Source organism: Ambystoma mexicanum, chromosome 4q (assembly GCF_040938575.1).
Source record: "Ambystoma mexicanum isolate Mex_15411 chromosome 4q, UKY_AmexF1_1, whole genome shotgun sequence".
Lineage (NCBI taxonomy): Eukaryota > Metazoa > Chordata > Amphibia > Caudata > Ambystomatidae > Ambystoma > Ambystoma mexicanum.
The window spans coordinates 417,809,516-417,830,016 of record NC_090928.1 but is presented as its reverse complement, the minus strand read 5'-3'; the positions used below and the strand labels follow the sequence as shown (position 1 = coordinate 417,830,016).

At 46.6% G+C, this 20,501-nt stretch overlaps 1 protein-coding gene across 1 annotated transcript in view; it reads left to right on the top strand.

Annotated features, from left to right (window-relative positions):
- Positions 1 to 20,501, top strand: part of CNST (consortin, connexin sorting protein) — an 851,678-nt gene that overhangs the window by 540,473 nt on the left and 290,704 nt on the right. The window contains exons 6-7 of the mRNA XM_069608001.1: positions 17,885 to 17,971; positions 19,210 to 19,321. Coding sequence (XP_069464102.1) covers positions 17,885 to 17,971; positions 19,210 to 19,321 — 199 coding nt within the window. The remainder of the gene's footprint in view (positions 1 to 17,884; positions 17,972 to 19,209; positions 19,322 to 20,501) is intronic.

Below are 20,501 nucleotides of genomic sequence, written 5' to 3'. Positions count from 1 at the left end.
GTAACCCTTATGGCTTTCCGAGCCTTGAATTACACCGTTCATCCCTCTCCATATTTACCTGTTCAGGAGAGCTTGCTTCCCTTCTGCTGCTCAGCTCAGAAGTTAATTTTATTTTGAAATCTGTTTGTCATATATGCAGTACTACAGTACAAGAGAAATAGCAAGTGATCGTAGTACCAAGGTACAGGTTGAACTGCAACAAAATCTTACAGCCAAACAAACAGGGCATCTTACTGCCAAATACAATATTACATTGGCGTTTAGGGAGCAAGCCAAAGGGTCCAAGAAGTCCCCTCCCCCTACCCCTGATCCCCAGTGGGTGCAGAAGTACTAAGCCAGAAACCCAGAGGCATCAAAATCAGCTAGTACCCGGGAACATCATTCTTAAAAGGGGAGCAACCACACCACCCTCGGCACACAATAAGGCAATTCAGGAGGAGTACAACACTCAGAGGCTTGTCATCTGAAGGAACAAACATGGCCATGAGTAGTGCATTTTAGGCCTCTATATTGGTGGTACACTCCATTAGTCCCGCATGCATAGATCTATTTCACACTACAGTTTCAGCAGTGCTCCACCGCTGCATGTCCTTAAGCCACAGTGCATGGCTCGGGCCACTCGCCAGCCTCCAAGCAAACACAATACTTCTTTTTGCAAGAACACAAGCCAGATCCCTATGTTTAATTACATGTCTCATTTTGTGTGATCGGTCTACTGTAAATTCCCAACAGGCATTCAGCCAGGGTCCACTCAAATATAGAAACGCCAGCACCTTCAAGCATCAGTTGAACATAGCCCCAGAACACCCGCACCTTCAAACAGCTCCAGAGCATATGTAACAGGTCTACTGGAGCGTTCCTCACCACGGACAATCAGGCAACACTCTACTATTAAATCTGGCAACTCCAAGAGGAGGGGGGGTGGGGGGGTGGGGCGGGTGGGGTGGGGTGGGGTGGTGTGGGGGGGGGGTGGGGGTGGGGGGGGGGCGGGGGTGTGTGTGTGTGTGTGTGTGTGTGTGTGTGTACACACATTGAGCTGTATCAGCTGGAACTGCGCATTTCTAGACACCAGCTTACCAAAAAGTAAAACCGTTTCCCACTGTTTATCTGTAACGCTCACCTGGTTCCCACGGAGGCGCGGCGCAGGACTCTGAAGATGGACAGGAAGGGCCCCTCTATTCTGACTTCCCTGGCTCGTTGGATACCCTCCTGTGCTTGAAAAGGGAGTATTACCAACTGTGGAACAATGCTCAAGTCTTCCAACCCTCCACGATACCTCCTCCACGATTCCCCGTGAAGCCTCACCTTAGTGTTTGGAAGGATGAGCCGAAGTGAAACAGTTCTGGATGAGCGCTCAGGTAATGTCTTTGTCTTTTTTCCCCATAGGGGCCGGGGTCCGGAGATGCCAGGAAGCGGCAGGACCCGAAATGCAGTGGGAATAATCCAACAGGTAAGACTTAAAAGGAAACTGAGCTTTCCTTATTCCTTTTCTCTCTCTCACCTTTGTTCTTGTCTTTTTTCCTCAATGTCTTTGTCTTTTTTCCCCATAGGGGCCGGGGTCCGGAGATGCCAGGAAGCGGCAGGACCCGAAATGCAGTGGGAATAATCCAACAGGTAAGACTTAAAAGGAAACTGAGCTTTCCTTATTCCTTTTCTCCCTCTCACCTTTGTTCTTGTCTTTTTTCCTCTAGGCGCCGGGGCGTAGCTGAATCTGGAAGATCGCTGCTGAAGATGGAAGTGCCTTGCAAAGGTGAGTAAAATGCAGCGCTGCAGCGATCGAAACGAAATGCCTTTAAAATGATGTCTTCCTTTTCAGGGCCGTTGGAGAAATGACTCCGGGATGCAGATTTAGCAGGTAAGGGCTTTTCTTCTCCTATTCTCTTCCTTTCTCCCCTTGCAGGTGTTCCAGGGTGCTGGCAGGCGTGGCTGAAGTCAGGATGCAGGAGCTGACACGGTGAGCGTCCAGCTGCTAGGTGCAGAACAACGCGAAGCATGTGTGGCTGTTCGGGTGGGGTTTAAATAGCCTTGGAAGAAGTTCCTGGTATGTATCCTTCCACCAATCAGGTATGTATCCTTCCCCGACCACACCCGGGTGGTGAAGTAGTCCTACAGGTTAAGTAGTCCCATTCAGGCCTCAAGAGGGCCTGGATGAAGCAGCAAGGTCTGCATCAGGTAAGTGTGCACCCAAGCACTTAAACACATATCCTCTTCTATGAGCCTGGCGCCTAAGGCGCCAGGACTGAGTCCAAAGGGCCCGCTGAGACTTCCCTGGGGAAAATGATGTCTGCCTCTGGGGTTGCTGGGCCCGGCCTGGCTCCTTAGAGGTAGGCATCATGACATTATCCTCCAGTTCTAACCGCAAGTCCAGCTCCTAAGCTGCTTAATCGCTGCCACTGCTTGCCATGGACAGGAGGCCGCTGTATAGCTGTGTCGACGGTTTCCAGGCATCCTCCACTTCAGACATTAGTGACAATATCTTGTAGGGCTCTGGCTCTGCCGGCCAGCCAGGCCATTTCCTTTTGGCCAGTTTCGTAGCCCTTAAATATCGCAGGAATTGACCCTCATGCACCCCAAAACTAGTAACCATATCCTCAAAGCCCTTGAAGACTTCACCCTCATACATATCCCTTCCCACAGAAACACCAGCCTCCTTCCATCGCTTTGCAACCAAAAGGTTGCTCCTGTCCTGGCAGATATTAGCAGCCAAGGGCAAATGAGGAGAATAAGCTTTATCGAGCTTAAGCAGAAGGACTGTCTTGGCCCAAATCAGTCTACCCAACCGTAGCATGTAAGGCATGGTGCTGATGCAGGTTTAGTCAATGCACAATACTTCCTTCAGCATAGCCTGTCCTCTATCAGGAGTCTAGCCTCACACAGGGGTTCATCTGCCAGCCAACCCGCAAAAAGTTGTTTGCACCACTAAATAGTAAAGTCTGAGCCAGGGGAGCCTCACACCACCGTCCTCCTGACTCCGATAAAGTGTGGATATCGCAATTCTATGGTGGCCAGCCCCCCCGCCCCCTGGGGGAAATTTCTAAGGATAGCCTCAGCCCTCCTGAAAAAACCAACAGGGATAAGGAAGTGCACTTTACCAAAGTGAGAAAGTAGGTGGGGCAATATAATCATTTTGATGATAGCAACCCATCCCAACATGGATAGTGAGAAACCAGAAGGTGTCTCACCTGCTAGTCCCTTGGGGGTTGGGGGAGTGGGGGGTCTCTCTTTCAGGTGGCCAGGGTACAGCCATCACCTTTGGATCCAGACCCTGGGGGTGGACCAGTGCGGGAGGATTACTTGGGCGACGGGTCTTTAGTGTCACAATACCAAAACGTGTTTCCCCTTCTGCTACCAAGAACACACCGGCTGCGCCGCGTACTGTTGCTTTCCAGTTTTCAATATACGGCGCGCCATCTGTTCAGGGCTTGGAAGGGGTCCTTGCGGTTGCCATGGTAACGGTGCGCTTCTTAGCACAGCTTGTCTTCCTTGCGAGTTGTTAAAGCTCACGGTCACGTGATGGCGGTTTCCAGATTACGGTGCAAACCCACCATTCCATTGGGCCTGCGGCGCAAACGCACCATTCCATTGGGCCAATAAAAGAAACACTGACTTCCGTGTTGGCGCTTCCGATTATTTTCCAGATTCTCTGAGCCTTGTTATATTATCCTTGTAGCATGCCGTTGGCTGCCTTCCTTTTGAACTTCACGTTTCTGAACCTGCATCGGACTATGCCTCTGCCTACCATTTTGGATTTACCTTCGCTACTTGTTGCTGACCATTGCCTGGATTGCCTCCTGATTACGTTCTGTTCTGACTCTGAACGCACGGCTACTGGACTCGGCGTGCTACCTGGAGTGTCTCCGGTCTCTCGTTTTATCACTGTTTTGGCCTGATTGTGTACCGACCCGTACTGCTTTGGATTTAGAGGTTGGTTTCTCGCACACTACCATCCTCATTCTCTTGCTATCCCCTGTGCATTGCCCATACCTCAAGAGCTATACCTTCTGCCTGTACACATACCCAGTTTTCTGCTTGACCTCCTGCCTTCTCCCTCCCTGGACCCCTACTCCTCTCCTACCGCGAGATTACTGGTACAAGGACTCTGCCCTTTGTAAACTGTGCTACAACCCGACTCAAGTGCGTCCCTCGTGCCGCCTGGGGTAGCCCCCTTACTAACTTCCTTTCCTTTGTTTTCTCCTCCCTTCCTTTTTGGATTTGGACTTCCTTGGCTTCACAATACATCACTATCCGGTAAGTGCAACTCACTCCCTCTTGTAGTCCTTGTCTTTGCTCTAGTCCTTACTTTGTGGGTGTTCTTTTTGGCTAATCTTGGGTATTGTGCTTTTCTCCAGCGGCAGATCGTTTGGAACTACACCTGGGTGCTACTGGGATCATAGCTCTTTTCCCTCAGGTTAGTACCTTACCTTCCCGCTACTTCTTGTGCTGCCTCAGAGTTATTCTAGTGTACTCTCCTAATCTGGATTTCCGCTTGATTCCTCAGCTTGCTGTGGGAACGTGTGGAATCGGGGTGTCCCTTTCAAGTAATAGACCCATCTGACGTGGTTGATTGTTAGGGCAGTAGGGTATATAGCTGGGAAGGTCTCCCTCGTGTAGAGTTTGCCTGGACCGTCGTGGGTGAACAAGTTATTACAGAATAGGATTCTGGCTAAACGTCTGTAAGGGTTTTGTCAGGAATAGGGTTTGGGGCCAGCCAAGGAGACAATATGTGAAGAAAGGAGTATGAAACTACACTTCCCAGCATTCTTAAGGGCGGGTTGTAGTTCAGAGATTCGTGCTATGAACCAGCTGTAGGTCTTTAGGATGGTATTTAACTGTTGACCGCCCGTGCACAGGTGCTGGTAATTGTTGATTGTGCAGCATGGGTGGTCATGACGGTTTGTCTGGAACTCTTGAAGAAGCTGGAGGCGAGGATATGGTTAACATGCGGGCCATGGCGGTGAGCTGGTGAATTTCACTCGCAGTTCTGCTCTCCCTGGGCCGCGGCTGTTACTTTCAGGGGCCAGGTGATTTTGCGCTCGCAGTTTGGAGTGCATTTCCTTCCCAGGCTGCGGCGGTGAGCTCGGAAAATCCATGTGCTGCGCGCCCGCAGCTGAAGAGAGTGTGGGCAGTACGCGGCGGTGGCCACAAGAGACCACAACATTTCGAAAGCGGCATACTATGAGGTCCGGGTGAGCTCTCGAGTCACACGGATACTAAGATAAGTGCACAACATTTTTGTTTAAGGAATTGTGCAATATGTTTTGACTTGTCTGTTCAACTAATGAACTACAGGCTTCCTTTCTTACGGAACGCACAAAGCCATATCCAAGCACTGAAAGGGTATCTGTAGTATGATGTGAAACCCAGAGTATGATGCAATGCTTGCAATGAAGAAGGGTATCTTTACTGAGGGTGCAGGGTACGAGGTGTGGAAGGGCAGAGTCTTCCATGCACAGAGAAAATCCTGCTTTATGTTGACTGTCAGCCCAATGGGCCATGTGTCATGTTATTTCATTCTAAGGAAAGCTCCATTGTTTGTGCCATACAGTTTGTGGTCTGTTTCATGTTTGCAATGTGGTGTCATGATCTTGTTTGCTCTATGTTGACACGTTATCTGGTATGGCAAATACCAATCAAGGGGTATTATGCTGCTTATGTATTTAGTTAATCAGGAGTCGGGTAGGTAAGTTGGTAATAAGTATGGAGAGCAGGATTAGGAGTACAGTCTCAGTATTAAGTATATATGCTAGATGTGTCGATATGCATGTTGTTTCTTCCCCACCTTCCTTTTATCAGTCCACACCCTTTCCCTAACTCCGTCCCCCCCCCCCCATTGGCTGCCACGTGGTTATCTGTATTAACATTCAGACACCAATGCCAACCATGGTGTGAGAGTCGATCTATTTGGCTTCTGTGGTGCGATACCCTTTCATCCCTTAGTAGACTTGACAGGTTTCCTGGTGAGTATTCTATGGTCTCCTGGTGAGTATTCTTATATACTGTTACCATCACGTGTTGCCTGGTTGGCTCAAAACCTGATATTCAGGGAGTGGGACACCTGATGGCGAGAAGCGGTATCCCCCTCCCTGTAACACCTTTCCCACATCCTACCCGATAAGATATTTAGAAACTCTACCCCCCCTCCATTCCCCCCCACCCTTTACAAACACTTTCACACGGACAGCCGCGCTGCGAGAAAACAGACTCGCACCCAAGCATTGTACCCGACATGTCCCACTACTATGGTCCGGTAGTTACTAGTAATCACTCACACCTGACTTCCATTAAACTTCCCCACACAGATAAAAGGCAGAGCACGAGAGCACACTCTGAGCGAGGCAAAGAACATGAAGGAACAGTACTTTCCCGACAGCAACAGAACAAGGGAAGAAAGATGGCAAACCAAGAAGGGTACTCAAGGAGGGAGATACCCTTGACCCTTTTGGTGAGAAACCGTTACTTTCCAGAACCCTTCAGATTAGAAAGCGTAAGGCCAGAAAACCAGACTGAAGAATCCTGTATTGTGTGTCGGAGATATCCAGGGGTCTCCTGCGTGGCTGACTGAGTCGGGGAGGAACAGCAGCCGCTGTGGTACCGTCCTTGGCTCAAGATCAAAGCAGCGCCAGAGAGATCAACACAGCCAGTGAGTTGGGCAGACTGATGCAAGACCAGTCTGTGTTGAAGTCAAGGTTGCAAGTGGCAACATTGTATAAAGAGCGCAAGAACAAAGATTGAAACGTGTGTGATGAGACGCGAGGAAAGCTTAATTGCTGATGGATGTCTGAACATTTATGGAGAAAGATACAATACCAGTGACAGAGTGTTCTGGCGCCATGAGGGTGCTCAATCGAAGGTCTTTGTAAGGTATCCAGACAAGAAGTGGCAGAAACGAAAGTAGAAGATTGGAAAGAACATTCTGTGAAGTGAATTAAATTGATTCTGCAACAGTTTAAGCAAAAAACAATGCACATTCGAAAGTATTCGTTCTTTGATATCAAGAGGAAAACGTAGCAAGTGAGATTACATGGTCCGAGCGGAACGAGGGAAACCAATTGTGAACATTGTGCTAAAGGGTTCCGAGGCCGAAGGAGGGAGATCCATGGTCCGAGCCTGAACGAGGAAGCCCAATTGTGAACATTGTGGTAAAAAGGGGTCCGAGCCTGAAGGAGGGAGACCCATAATGAACACTGGAAGTGAGAACTTGTGGATGTGAAAATCCTGATAAGAAAGGAACTTTGGTGCTTGTTTGTTATGACAGGCCCTCTACAGTAAGAGGCTGTTATTGGGAAGAGGCTTTTGACAGAAGGCCCTGATACCTATGATAACTGTATCCTCGTGGCAGAGAAGCCAGAGTGTGTGCGAAGATCGAACGTGCTGCCTTGTCCCATGCTGAAAACGTGGGGAAGGGAAGCAAACTGCTCAACTATCCTGACATTATTTCTTGAACACTTTTCCTTTTGTATACACTATTGTCCCACACCATGTTGTATTTAGAAGTAAGGATTGGCAATAGGTTTATTAATATAGGCCATTTTTATTTTGACAGAGACTCTACTAGGACTGCTATTATTTGCTGGTCGTAGCTTGCTCACATTCTTGGATTTAGGTTTATATAGGCATTCAAACAATCCATTGAAGTTCAATAAACACCCTTGAACTGTGATCACTTGTGTCTGTCTTCACTGTTTAATACCATGCCTTTCTTACAAGAGTCAGGCGACACCAAAAGCCCATGGATCGCACCACTCCATGAAGAGGTTACGCAAGTACTTCTCTTCTGCCGAGTGCAGGATTAGAATCCCCCCCCAATAGCGACTCCCGAGTCTCCCACCGAAGGACCAGGTCTCGAAGGTCCAGATGATCTAGCCTCTATATGTTGGCCAGGGGAAACATATAGGATTTGTCCTTCGAGAACCTAATGCCACAGATGTCTCCCGAAACTCCAAGACCAACGGCAAGTTGTGTTCTGGTTCACACAAGTAAAAAATGTGTAATCAGCATAGAGCGAGGCCAGGTGTCTGGTGTTCCCAGCCAACACACTTGCTTCACACAACTCTGCAAGGGGCTCCAGCACCAGGAAGTATAGCATCGGAGACAGTGGGCAGCCCAGCCTGGTACCCCATAGAATCTCCCAGGCAGATGAGATGCGTCTACCAGTGCAGACCCTGGCCAGCGGTCTGGTATATAGCAACCGCAACCAATTTATAAATCCCTGGTCAAAACCAAATCTATGCAGCAGTGCGTAGATCCTTTCCCAGTACACTGAGTCGAATGCTTTGATAGCATCGAGCAATATCAAGGCACAATTTGCCTCCTGATGGGACATCCCGTCGATAATGTACTGCAGTCTGCAGAGTTTCATGGATTTACTTCTCCCAGGGACAAATCCCGTTTGGTCCTTGTGGATCAGGAACCTATAACCCGGCTGAGGCAGATAGCCAGTAGTGCCTCAAGTATCTTAAAGTCTTGGGCTAACATGGACAGGGGCCTATACGAGTCAGAAAAGCTTGGGGTCCTTTCCAGGTTTCAGCACTGGGCTCAACCTTGATTCCTGCATGCTGCACTGGCAGCTGGCCTCGGTCAAACACTTCCTCAAACACCTTAAGCAGCAGCAGAGTCACAGTGTCCCCCTTCTCCTTATAAAACTCAGAAGGGAGACCATCTCCCCAGGGAGTGTATAACACCCAAGAGCTCCTCAACAGTTATGAGCTCATCCAGCGCACCAGCCTGTTCGGCGGTAAGCCTATGGAGCGAAATCTGTGACCACGTGTACTCACCATGTCTATGTCAGACATCTCGCCCCATCCGTACAATGCACGGTAAAATGCACTGAAGTTGTTGATGTCCGCCTGCGAGTGCCACGCCACAATCCTACACGACCGCCATGATAGTGTGCCGAGGGGTTTCAGTATCTCACGGCCATGCTAACAGGTGTCCTGTTTTATCCCCCTTCGCATGCAATCTGGAGGTGTAAGTACCATAGTGAAATTTGCTAGGCCTCTCCCTGGCTGAGGTGCACTGAAGACACACGCCTAACAATTCCTCGTCCGACTCCGCTTGCTTCCAGAAAGCCACCGTTTTCAAGCACATGAATGCGTCCATCCAGGCTCTCGAGCTCCTCCCCCAGGGATTTTCTAATGCCCCCGCCTTGGCAATTGTTTCTCCTTGGACCACCACTTTGAGCGTCTCCACACAGTCTCCTACTGGGCCACACTGCCCATATTTCTCTCCAGCTGTTCCATATGGGTGCCGTCTATATATTCTATGAACACAGACCCAGTGAATGGTCAGATATCGTACAGCCATAATATGTGGCATCTGCAAACTCAGTGAAATGCTCCTGCCCAACAAAAATATAGGCCATTCTGGTGTATAGTATAGTATAGTATTTGCAGTGCAGAGTAATATGAGTAGCAGCAATCTTCTCTGTGGAGGCCCCTCCAGACGTCTATTAGTGACGGGTCCTCCAACACAGCTTTGAGGACCGTCGAGGCAGGCAGTGGTCCAGGGCGTAAGGTTGTAGATCTATCCCTATTGTGGTCTAGTATACAATTAAAGTCCCCTCCCCACATAATACAGCGGTCCTCATACCAGCCAACTTCCCACCCAGTGAGCATAGGAACGTTGCTGTTGAATGATTAGGTGATTAGGAATTCACTATATGCACCTCCCTATGTTCTATAAAACCATGCACCAAGATGAGTCTACCTCATCATCCTTTTCTGTGTCTATTAGCTGGAAGGGAGTAGGAGCCGCTATCCACACCAAGACCCTGCTGGAGTACCTTGAGTAAGTGTACCCATAGCCAGTACCAACCCTTCTGGACACAACCTTGTCTTGCTCGGATGGTACCAGATGAATCTCCTGGAGCAGTGCTATAGAAATGTTTCTTCTGCATAAATACAATTTAATTCTTTTTCATCTCATATAAGTGTTCAGCCCCTGACATTAGACGTCAGCACCTTAATCAGGGCCATCGCAGTCATGCGTGCCCTTACCCCCTCACCTCCACCACGCTAGCCCCCATCTCCCGTTGCAAATGGCCAACCTTGACATCCAGCCCCCGACATACGCGAACCCAAAAACATCCAGCATCAGAAGCTTCTCTCAATAAGATGCCCATGAATAAAAAAAACTATGAAGAAACACAATTGAACCAGCATAAAATGCACACATCAGGAACATCCTGACAACATATAGGTCCAACAACCCTCCGATGTCTCTGCAAGGGAGGCAGGCGGCAGGCACCAAATATGTGGGAACCGCTTAAGAGTAATAACGTGTCGGGTTGGTGACCAGTCGCTCTCTGCAAAGGCATGTGGTGGTGGTTTGGTGTAGGCAATAGGCCAGTCTCCTGTTCGGCCGCTCAGCAGTGCCACCATCCCTGCCGTCCATCATCTCACTATGGTTCATCCAGTAGTTGGCCTCGTCGAGGGTATCAAAGAAGAGCATCTTCCCCTTATATATCACTTCCTGTTTTTCTGGGTAGATTAGCATATACTTTATGCCATGCAGCCTGATCCTCTTTCGTTGGTACGAACATGTTTCGCTTCTCCTGCACTAGCAGAGTGTAATCTGGGAACAGGGCAAACTTTGGGTTACCCCGAAAGATGGTACCACCATCTCTGAAATATTGCAATATGACTTCTCTAGCTCAGAAGTTGAGGACTTGCGCAATGACGGGCCTCGGATTAGCCCCATGCGGAGGTCTCTGCTGCAGCGAATGGTGCGCCCTTTCAATTGTGAATCCCCAGGATAATTTCCCAGGCCCAATCTCTTGCAGGAGAAGGTTTTCGATGATCATGGTCAGACAGTGCCTTTTGCCCCTTCATGGAGGCCCAGCACAGGGATGTTGTTGCACCTGCACCTCCCTTCTGCATCTTCACTGCTTCTCTAGGTCCTGCACAGCGGCCTCCAGGTTCATGGTGGTGGTCACATTGTCAGCCAAAGTGGTTTCTGTGGCCGTCACCCTTTCTGATAGTGAGCGCTCATCTTGGTGCAGCAAGGACGTGCTGACTCTGATCTCATCGATTCTGCCCTATAGTGATCCCTGCAGCGCTGTAATAGCAGACAAAACGTTATCCTCATGGTCAGAATCTTGGGTTGTCGTAGTGAGACCCCAGACCCTTCCGTGACTGATGCATGGGTCTTCAGTGAGGTTTTCACCGCAAATGAATCGAGAATAGTGCCCCTGGGGCCTGCTTTGTTCTCATCACTAATGGGATCCGTTCCTCAAGATCACCCCACTGAAGTGTGTGCAGTGTCACATAGGCCTGTCGCAGTCAGTGTAGCCTAGGTATACGCACAAGCCTCTAGGCACCACATGGGAGCCCCAACGCTTCAGACCTCTGGGTCATTCAATAGCGCCCCCCTTCGGATTCACTAAAATTGCCCGTCAGCAGCTCCAGTGTCTTCGGCAGCCAGGGCAGCACAACACCTGCAGCACCACCACCAGAAGTCCCAAAGGGTACATGTTTGTTCACAATCAGGAAGTCGGGCAGAAATGAGCACACAGGACCAATCCAGCTGCAGTTACTGCCCAGATGGGTCCAGCAGTCAGTGCAAGCCCCCAACAATCCAGAGTTGCCACGAAAAGCAGCAACCCCTCTCCCCAAAGAGGATGGGGCAGGGTGCGCCCAAGCAAGGCCTCGGGCAGCGCAGTGTGAGCAATTTCCTCTGCATGACAGAGTTGGCATGTGTCCTAAGGCCACACTCGCTCGGCAGCGAGATGAAGGGCGGGTATGGGGAAGGTGAAGAAAGGCACAGCGTGTCCGAGTCTCTTGAGCATGCAGGCATCACAAAACCACAGACCTGCTTTTCAATGCCTTTTCAATGCCTGCTCCAGCTAATGCGTCCCCCAGCAAGACAGCAGCCTATCTCCAGGTGCGCCCCGCTCCAATGACCCCATTGGTGCAGGCCTCACATCTCGGCGGGATCCCCAGGAGCAGGACGTCACTGCTGGCAGTCTCGCCAGCAAAGCAGCGGGGAGCGCGTCACTTCCAGTCGACAGCCACAGCAACTTCATTGTTACCGAACCCCCAGCGCTGTCACTCCTCAGTGGCCATCTTGCTGGTTACCTCTGAGGGCATACGTTTCAGGTGGCACCCACAAAAAGCGGCACTGGTGCGTACCCCAACGCCCCCAGTATAAGGTAGCATCGATCAGGGGGTCAGTTTAGGATCTCGCACACAGTTTGAAGGATGTATTGCAGGATCGCTGCAGGAACTCATGCCGTGTGCGACCTCACATCGTGTTGCTCGGCCACGCCCCCTAGCTCAGCAGTTAATACACTTCTTGTGCGGGGCTCAGGGATTCCAGGCTCTCGCTTCAGTCCGGTTTCGGGGTCTATTAACTGGCATTAGGCCTACCACGGCTTCCGTGCGGTCGCAGCACCAGTCAAGATGGTTGCTCTACCATTTGTCTCCTTCTTGACCCAGGCTTCTCTGCCGGTCAGGGCGCCAGCCGTCCGGCTTCTTGCGCGTGACTTGTTCTCTCTCCACGCTACTGCCGGCTCCGTGGTATATCGTGGCTCTGCCCCTCCAGGACGGCTTCCCGTCAGAGGGTCGCTTTCGTGTAGGATTCTCTCCTTCCCATTCAGAGTTCCTTGTGGTTTTATGTACGTCATGACAAACCAAAGAGGTGTGTCATCCTTCTTTGACTGTGGCATTCAGGCGGAATCCAGCATTACTTGAAGCCAAAGAGATTGAAGAAATGTCACTATTTGGTAAATCCAAAACTGGGTTAAGTCTTTCCAATTCCCATGCAGGCGGATAGCTTGTTCCAGACACAGAGTTCCTTATCGAAATGGTAGTCCTTGTCCCAGAGAGGGGAGTCCCTCCCAGTCAGGTCTCACTTGCCCAGACCCCTAGGGTCTTGCTTAGCAGGCTCACCCCCTCTATCCTCCAGCGGGGATGGCTCCATTGGGGAGAGAAGGGACACATTGTCTAGATTTGTCACAAAACGTATCACCCAGCACACTGTGCCTATGGATATTGCTCCTACCCTCCTCTGCAAATTGTACTGTGCCTTCCAGGGATATATGCCCAGCACCCAATTCAGTTTGCATTGTGCCTGCTAGGATTATAGGGCCCAATTTGCATTTCAGGAATATAGCACCCAGCTCACACTGCAGCTTGCACTTTGACTTGATTTGTTTTGGGTATTTGTCGACTGCAGGTGGGAGCAGTTCCAATTGCCACTGGGAAGGATGATGATCAATGCCGGCCAACTGAAAATATGCTAAAGGGGCAACAGTGTCCATCCCAAAGTCGTTTAAATAGAGGACTAGCATACTCCAAAGTAAGCGGATGCTCTGTGGCAAGGGCATTGCAGATCCTAGGATCCTTATGTGAAAAGATTCTATTATCACAAGTGTTGTTTTAAGTAAGGATTACGAGGAGCGCACATTTTCTGAGAGCGAAGTTTTGTTTTCTGGGTAAGATATGACGGGGCCATATTGTGATTGTGCAAGCATTCAAAAATGATACGGAATTCTCCTCTGAACTGTGAGGCAGTGGAGCTGTCGTCATAGTACAGAAATTGAGTTAGTTTTCTGCAGTCTAAGGATCGATGGGAAAGCTTGTGTCTTGAATTGCTTCAAATGCTGTGGGAAAGCTTGTGTCTTGAATTGCTTCAAATGCTGGGTCCGGTGTTCAGGGATCCCTACATAAATAGTTGACTTAGTGAAATGTAACCTATATAACCTATGATTTTAGAGGAGCAAAGTTGGAATTCTCTCATTCACTTGCTGACCTGGCTGAGGCCAGTGGAACAGGCAGACATTTTTTGGATTCGGCCTGTTTTCAAGCAACAATATTTGCGTGACCCCCACATAAGCATGGTAATGGAGGTCCAAATTAGTAGTTTGAGTGGAGGTACCAAATAGATGTTGAAGAGTACATGGCAAACAAGAGCCCCTTGGAAGCCCTAATTCACTTGGACAAAAGGGGAACAGTAAGGTCCTAGATGGGCTCATTGCTCCCGTTGCTTAGAAAAGACCAGAACCAGTCCAATGAAGTCCCCTGCACAGGAGCTACGTCCATAACAATGCCAGATGAAGTTCATGGCATCGAATGACACTGATCGATCTAGCAGAATAAGAAGTGAGTGGCTGTCATCCCGGAGAAGAGTTTTTCCATGATACAGATGCCAGCTTGCTATGCAACTTGCTAACTACCTACGAAGGATATACATATTATAGTGTGGCAGTTTCGCCCCATAGGAAACCAGAAAAATGAATTGTTAATAACTTTTGACTTGTACGACGAATTTGGCTGAAATGTTGCAGACAAATCGCTTAATGGAATTGGACCAAGTACGAAACAACTGGGGCATGAAGCGTTGACTCAATTTCTGGGGGCGGAGGGGTCTGGTGTTAGTGTCTAGTAGTTCTTAAAATATTTGACGGAGAAGGGGGGTGCCCCCTTTTCCAAAAATTATAGTGATATCTCCCATGGTGCTTTGCAGCAGAGAGGCTTTTCAGAAATGAAAGTCTGCCATTTTTTTTTTGTTCGATGCGAGAGATACCCTAAAATGAAAAAGACAGAAAAATGCCATTTGGAGGAGGAAAAACAATGCAATGACATTAGGCTCAGGTTGGGGGAGGGGGAGGAGGAGAGTGAGTGGGGTGGAAGTGGACACCATTTGAAATTGGGGAATTGGAAGGAGAGCTAGGTTCCAAGTGAAGAGCTTGAATTATTTTCTCGTAATCGCGGGTTACTTGGAATAACCGAAGCTATGGAAGAGAATGGGAATGAAAGTGCGTCACATGGAATGAGGGTTGGGGGTGGCATGGGAGAGGACTAGTGAAGGAAGCATGAGTTTAAGGGACTGGGTGGGGCATGCCACGAGAGGGGCACCTGTTGATTGACTGGGAGGGCAGAGAAAGTTTTGACTTTCTGCCGTTTTTTCCTGATAACCGTGGCTATCTGTAGTACATTGCTATTATAACCGCAATTATGGGGAACATTTTAGTTTTAAAAAGAGCATTACGAAAATAAGTATTTGGACAGCTACAGGGAGGTGGGGGTGGAAAGTGGGTACATTGATGGGCCATGGCTAGTGTTGTAAAATATTCAGTGGGCATGGCTGCTAGTGGGCCCAAAAGAGAAGGAACATGTGTCGTGGCCACGGCTGAAGGCCACGGCTAGAGGCGGTAGTATTTTAAAATATAGAGTGGGCACTGCCAAAGGCTGTGCTCACTTGACAGAGCCAAAGGTCATGGTTAGTGGGGTAGAATGACATGGAAAGTTGGCCACAAAGTGGGTGTAAAAGAAATATATTGAGGGAACCATATACAGCGGACACGGCCAAAGGACGTGGCTAGTGGCACATAAAAAAACGGTGATATAACAAAAGCCTTGAAATTCACTAAAGAAACTTTCGTTAAAGTTTAGTTAAGCAATGGTGTAGGAGCACCTCTAGTGGGAACGAACATGGGCAAAACGCCCTGTTCTATGGAACCCAGCCCACAGCACCGCCACAGCCCCAATGGTTGAAGACCGACTGCTTACTTCATACTATTTAGTTCTCTTGTGGTAATTGCAAAGATGTAGTGTTCTTTTCCTTTTGAATATTACTGTCTTGACACCAACTTTAGGGCCAGAGGCTGGTTTGGAAGTGTGATGTTGCAGAACCTCCTTGCTCAATGAGTACTTTACACGTCATCATTTTCCGTCGATTATTGCTTTGTTCTACGAGTGTGAATCCGTGAAAAATGCATCTTAACAATTTCAACAGAGGTTTGCCCTTTAAATTGGATATTTATCAATTTAATTGCTTGTGGTTTACATTAAACCTTTGCAATTTACACATGATAGCAATACATTTAATCAAAAACAATGCCAATAAAAACATCAATATTCCATCCAACATAGTCAAGTAGAATCATACCATAACCCCCTCACACCAAATCCAAAATGTACAAATCTGTATCCCTAGAATTCCAATACATGCCCATTCATTTCAAATCTCCATGATAATAAAATATAAGTCTCCCTATTTCAATACATAAGATCCAATTCAAACACTTTTAAAAACATTGCAAACCTTTTAAAAATCTCAATAGAGCCAACGAAAGTGCAGTTGAATTACCTCCCAACATATTCTCCCATTATAGCTCAGTTTCAACCCGTACTAAACTTTGTACACATTTAGAAAAGTACTGAATCCGTAATTGGAACAAAGCAGGACATTAAAGTAAAAGATGAAGCACATTTTCCCTTACCTATGTCGTTTCAGTATCTGCAGTGCGCAAAATCACAAGGGATGCCTGATCGCAAGCATACAATCTCAGTCAACAAAACATTTTAGACAAAACCTCATAAAATTATTCCTTACTTGACTATCTGCAAAAGTCTTACAACATGGTTCTAAACACCAATCCTTTTATGGCCCTTGCCCAGATGACTGCATAGAGAAAATGCTGCAGTGGTTTCCTGAGTATTTAACCAATCGGACAATTGGACCATAGTTTTTCACTTTTACTGGGTCTTCAATGAAAGTCTCCACAGTAATGTTCAATTCCAATAAAAAGTCCAAGCAGTGTTCTCTAAAAGCATTCAGCGGCGATCCAGAACCTGCCAGTTCTAAAATGGCCAAATCTGCATACTGCATGGATGGTGGTGACGTTACAAAACAGGACTAAATTCTTCCAACGAATAAGCCTGCAAAGAGATTGTAGACCTAATTCATGTTTTATCACCACAACCGGAACAAATGTTGGCAAACAGTGTAACACATCCACACAAATTGCTTGGTATTGGTCTTTCTCGACTTAAATCCCAAATGGTAATAACTCCGGCCCAAACAACAACTTTGGAACTACTTTGCCCAAATAAAACCTTATCACAGGAATCATGGTGAAACTGCCATACTTTGTATTCACCGTTGCCATTTGTGCATCCAAAGCTCTGGCTGTCCTCTATAACCTGTACCTGTGAAAGGACCTCTTTGGGCAAACCGTTGCATAAAAACCCAAATACTTCGAATGATCTGTTATAGACCATCTAGCCTCATTCACAAACCAAGCTAAATTGTATTTCTTATTTTTATGACAGATTTTCCTAACGTGGGATTTCATATATTTTATGTTAATCTGTATGTCCATCCTACTAGTCTAAATTGTAATGAGTGAACCTGAGTAGCCGCTATTTTCGCTGTACCCAGTAGTGTTGCAAGAGGTTATGTACATGACCGTTTTTGGATTATACCCGTTTACAATAGTCTCTGGTTCTGATACTAAAGAGCAGTTGATTCATAGAGTTGGATGCATATTAAAATAGGAAAGTGGAGAGCTATCTAAACTCACTAATTTACTCAACAAAGTGACAATAGGGTTCTCCTAATCTGTAATTTTAAAAATCGCTAGTATGCATGCACCTATTTTCAGACTCACCAACAAAATACATTTCTGTCCCCCAGCTGAATGTATTTAATTGTGGCTGTAGCAGAGGCAAATCTTTACGTGTAAGGACTGGGGCACAAAAGGTGTTCCTGCTCACTAATGTGTGGTGAGATACAATATTTTAGCGGATTCCCTAGGCTGTAGCCCTTCTTGTGTTGTCCAAGATTACCATTGATTTAGTAATCTAAAGCCATTTGTCGATTGAGAAAATATATTTGATCACATTGACTAAACTGTATCCCATTGATGCTTGATAAACTATAGAGTGTGATGAGTGTTACTACTATTTGCATTTCTTCCTGCCATCTGTATGGGTGTTTTGCAGTCTTTGAACTTTTTATTCCAAAGCCCTGGACATTTTCCAGATGCTCGGTTTATGTATTTTCTTTGGCGAATGTGGTTTTACTTTCTCACCCCTTCTATAATTTTGTTTTCCATTAATTTTCTGGGATCATCCAGTTTTTGTCCTTAACCATAAACCAGATGAGAAGGCGATGCAGTTTATTCAGCTTGAAAGGTTATATCACGAACAGTTGCTGGCAAACCTCTCTGCTATTCAGGAACACTGGGGTGAGTACAGTTTGTCCTGAGAACCTGTTGCTTTGGCATTACATTAGGACACCTTTCTCTATCCTTTCTTAATGAAAGGTGCACACTGTAAAATGGTGGGGCTCTTTAAGAGCAGGCTGTTTAAATGTTCCTCCAGTAAATGTTGCCTTCCAGACCATGCCTGATTGTTTTCTGTGGTCACTACTTGTATCGGGGGTAGGTAGCACAAGCACAGCAGGGTGCAGTGGTATCTAAAGGTACAAAGGAATACATTAATCTAAATGTGATGCATACAATATATTCCACTTAATTCGTACACACAATCTTGCAGGTGTTAATGCTTGAAGTTAGTGGTTGTGCAAGGCTGACAAAGGGTTAAAGAAACCAGAATGAACATTGAAATCTTGCAAGCATATCAGTTTCGTTCGTATCAGTCAGATTATTTTCTACTGGGAACTGCTTGGCTATAGATGCTAGACATTGGGTGTGGATTCAGTGAAACATGTTACATGCTATTTACAGCTGACTCCCAAATAGTCCATCTAATATAAGTGGGACAGCTTTCATTGGGATGCCCTATGGTGCGTCATGAGGTTTCAATCAACTGTATGTGTAGAATACTTTGAAATTGTTTAGCAGTCTTTGCATCATCTCCCTTTTATGAATAATGGTATCGATAGAGGAATGTACTTGGTTATAAATGTTTCGTACTTTGTTTTACCAATATGAAACAATGTATATTTATTTAATAGAAAGAAAAGTGGTTTGATCAAAAACAATGAACATGATAAAAACAGTAAGCAGAGAAAGGTCTTTAAGGTCCTTTTACAGTGGTGAATGAAGATTAGTGAGCAGGAAATGTTTTAGGTGAAGGAGGGGGGAAGATACACGAGGAAATATGGGTAGTGAACTGCAAACTGACAAGCTATTTACAATTTCATTACATTCCATGGATTCAGGGTGTGGTTTCGGACCGTGGGAGGTGGTGGATTCAGGGAGACCATGCCACCGTAGGTGTTTGGTGCACTGTCCCTAGAAAAGGAGGTACATTTTGAGAACATCCCTGAAGGATCTTTATGCCCGAGGCATGGGTGGAGGAGGGGGGAAAGAACTCCAGTGATAAGGGAGCAAGAAGAGTGACTAAAACTATATATGTGTAATCGCTTTACAGATGTACAGATATTGCTTTCATTTTAACTTCAGTGCAAAACCCACTGATGTTTCTTCCACGGTGACTGAAGTTGTCTGATTTCATTTAGAGACGAAACGGAAAAAGATGGTGCCCGAGAAAAGGGCCTCGGAATTTTCAGAAAAAGGGCTGAACAGTGAGGAATTGGAGAGGCTTGCTCAACTATGTGCCTCACATCAGGAGTAAGTATCCTGGCCTTTCATGACATTATGAGCACATGTAATTTGCTGTTTGTATGTAGGTGTGTCATGTGCAACGTGGTGTAAAAGGTCACAGTTTGTGATTCCTTCATTTAAGATATTGGCAGGATATTAGTTTTTGGTATTTGTATTTTTCTGAATACTGAATATGCACGAATCGCCATATTAAAAAAAGTATTGTGTAGCCAGCCGACTGTTCCCAACCACTACAATAGTCCTCTTTTCAAAATCAAGATGTAACGGTGTGGGAAAATGCAGAGAAATTAGTTTATTGTCCTCACATTTGGCTATTTAATCTTATGACCATATATTGAGAAACATATCGAATACAATGTTTCTATGCTGTTACAAAGACTTTCTTTTGAAAGTCTGCAGTTTTGCCAGATTATCTGCAGTTCCAATGTAACATGTATACATTGTAGAAGTCAAGGGAGCATCTGTATCAACGCACTGCCACATTTAATACTTCTTCAGATTCCAAAGCAGAGCTTCAAATTCAGCCTTGGGGCAGACCTTTTACAAAGACACACAGATCACCTTTCTGTTTCTTCTGCGTTCAGGCTCGGATTTTGAATTATTCTGATGAACAAAGCCAGAAGAGTACATCCAAATTTGGACAGACCTTTCTAACCGTTTGAATATTTCTGCTTCTGTTAAGAATCAGACATGATACTTTTTATGAAGTCGGCAGTAGTTAAGTGGTGAAATTAGTCTGTGCATCCTGTCATTGCTTCCTGCCAGGACAATTTCAGCCCTATCTCATGGCTCGCATAGCAGTCTAAAACCAATAGTCCTCTTTAAGGACATATTCTTTTATGTACAGTTGATCACTGAGGGACACTTTCCAGATTCTAGTAGAAAGGCAAAAAATGGCCAGGTCTCTGGAGATGCATTTTTTTTTTTAAAAAGGTAAAAAGTAATCTGATGAGTTATATTAATTTACTGAAACTGCAACAAAAAATGTCGAATCAAATGGAAATGCGTGTACGTTTTAAAACAATGAAAGCCACCAGTAATTGTATTAATCCGCCTGCAACCATGCTGTCATCTCAAAGTATGTGAGATTTTCAAGGGGTGACCATGACAAATTATAAATTGTTTCAGTGATAAGGGCTATGGAATCCAAGGTTTCTTCAGTGTGATGCATAGGGATACACAGGGC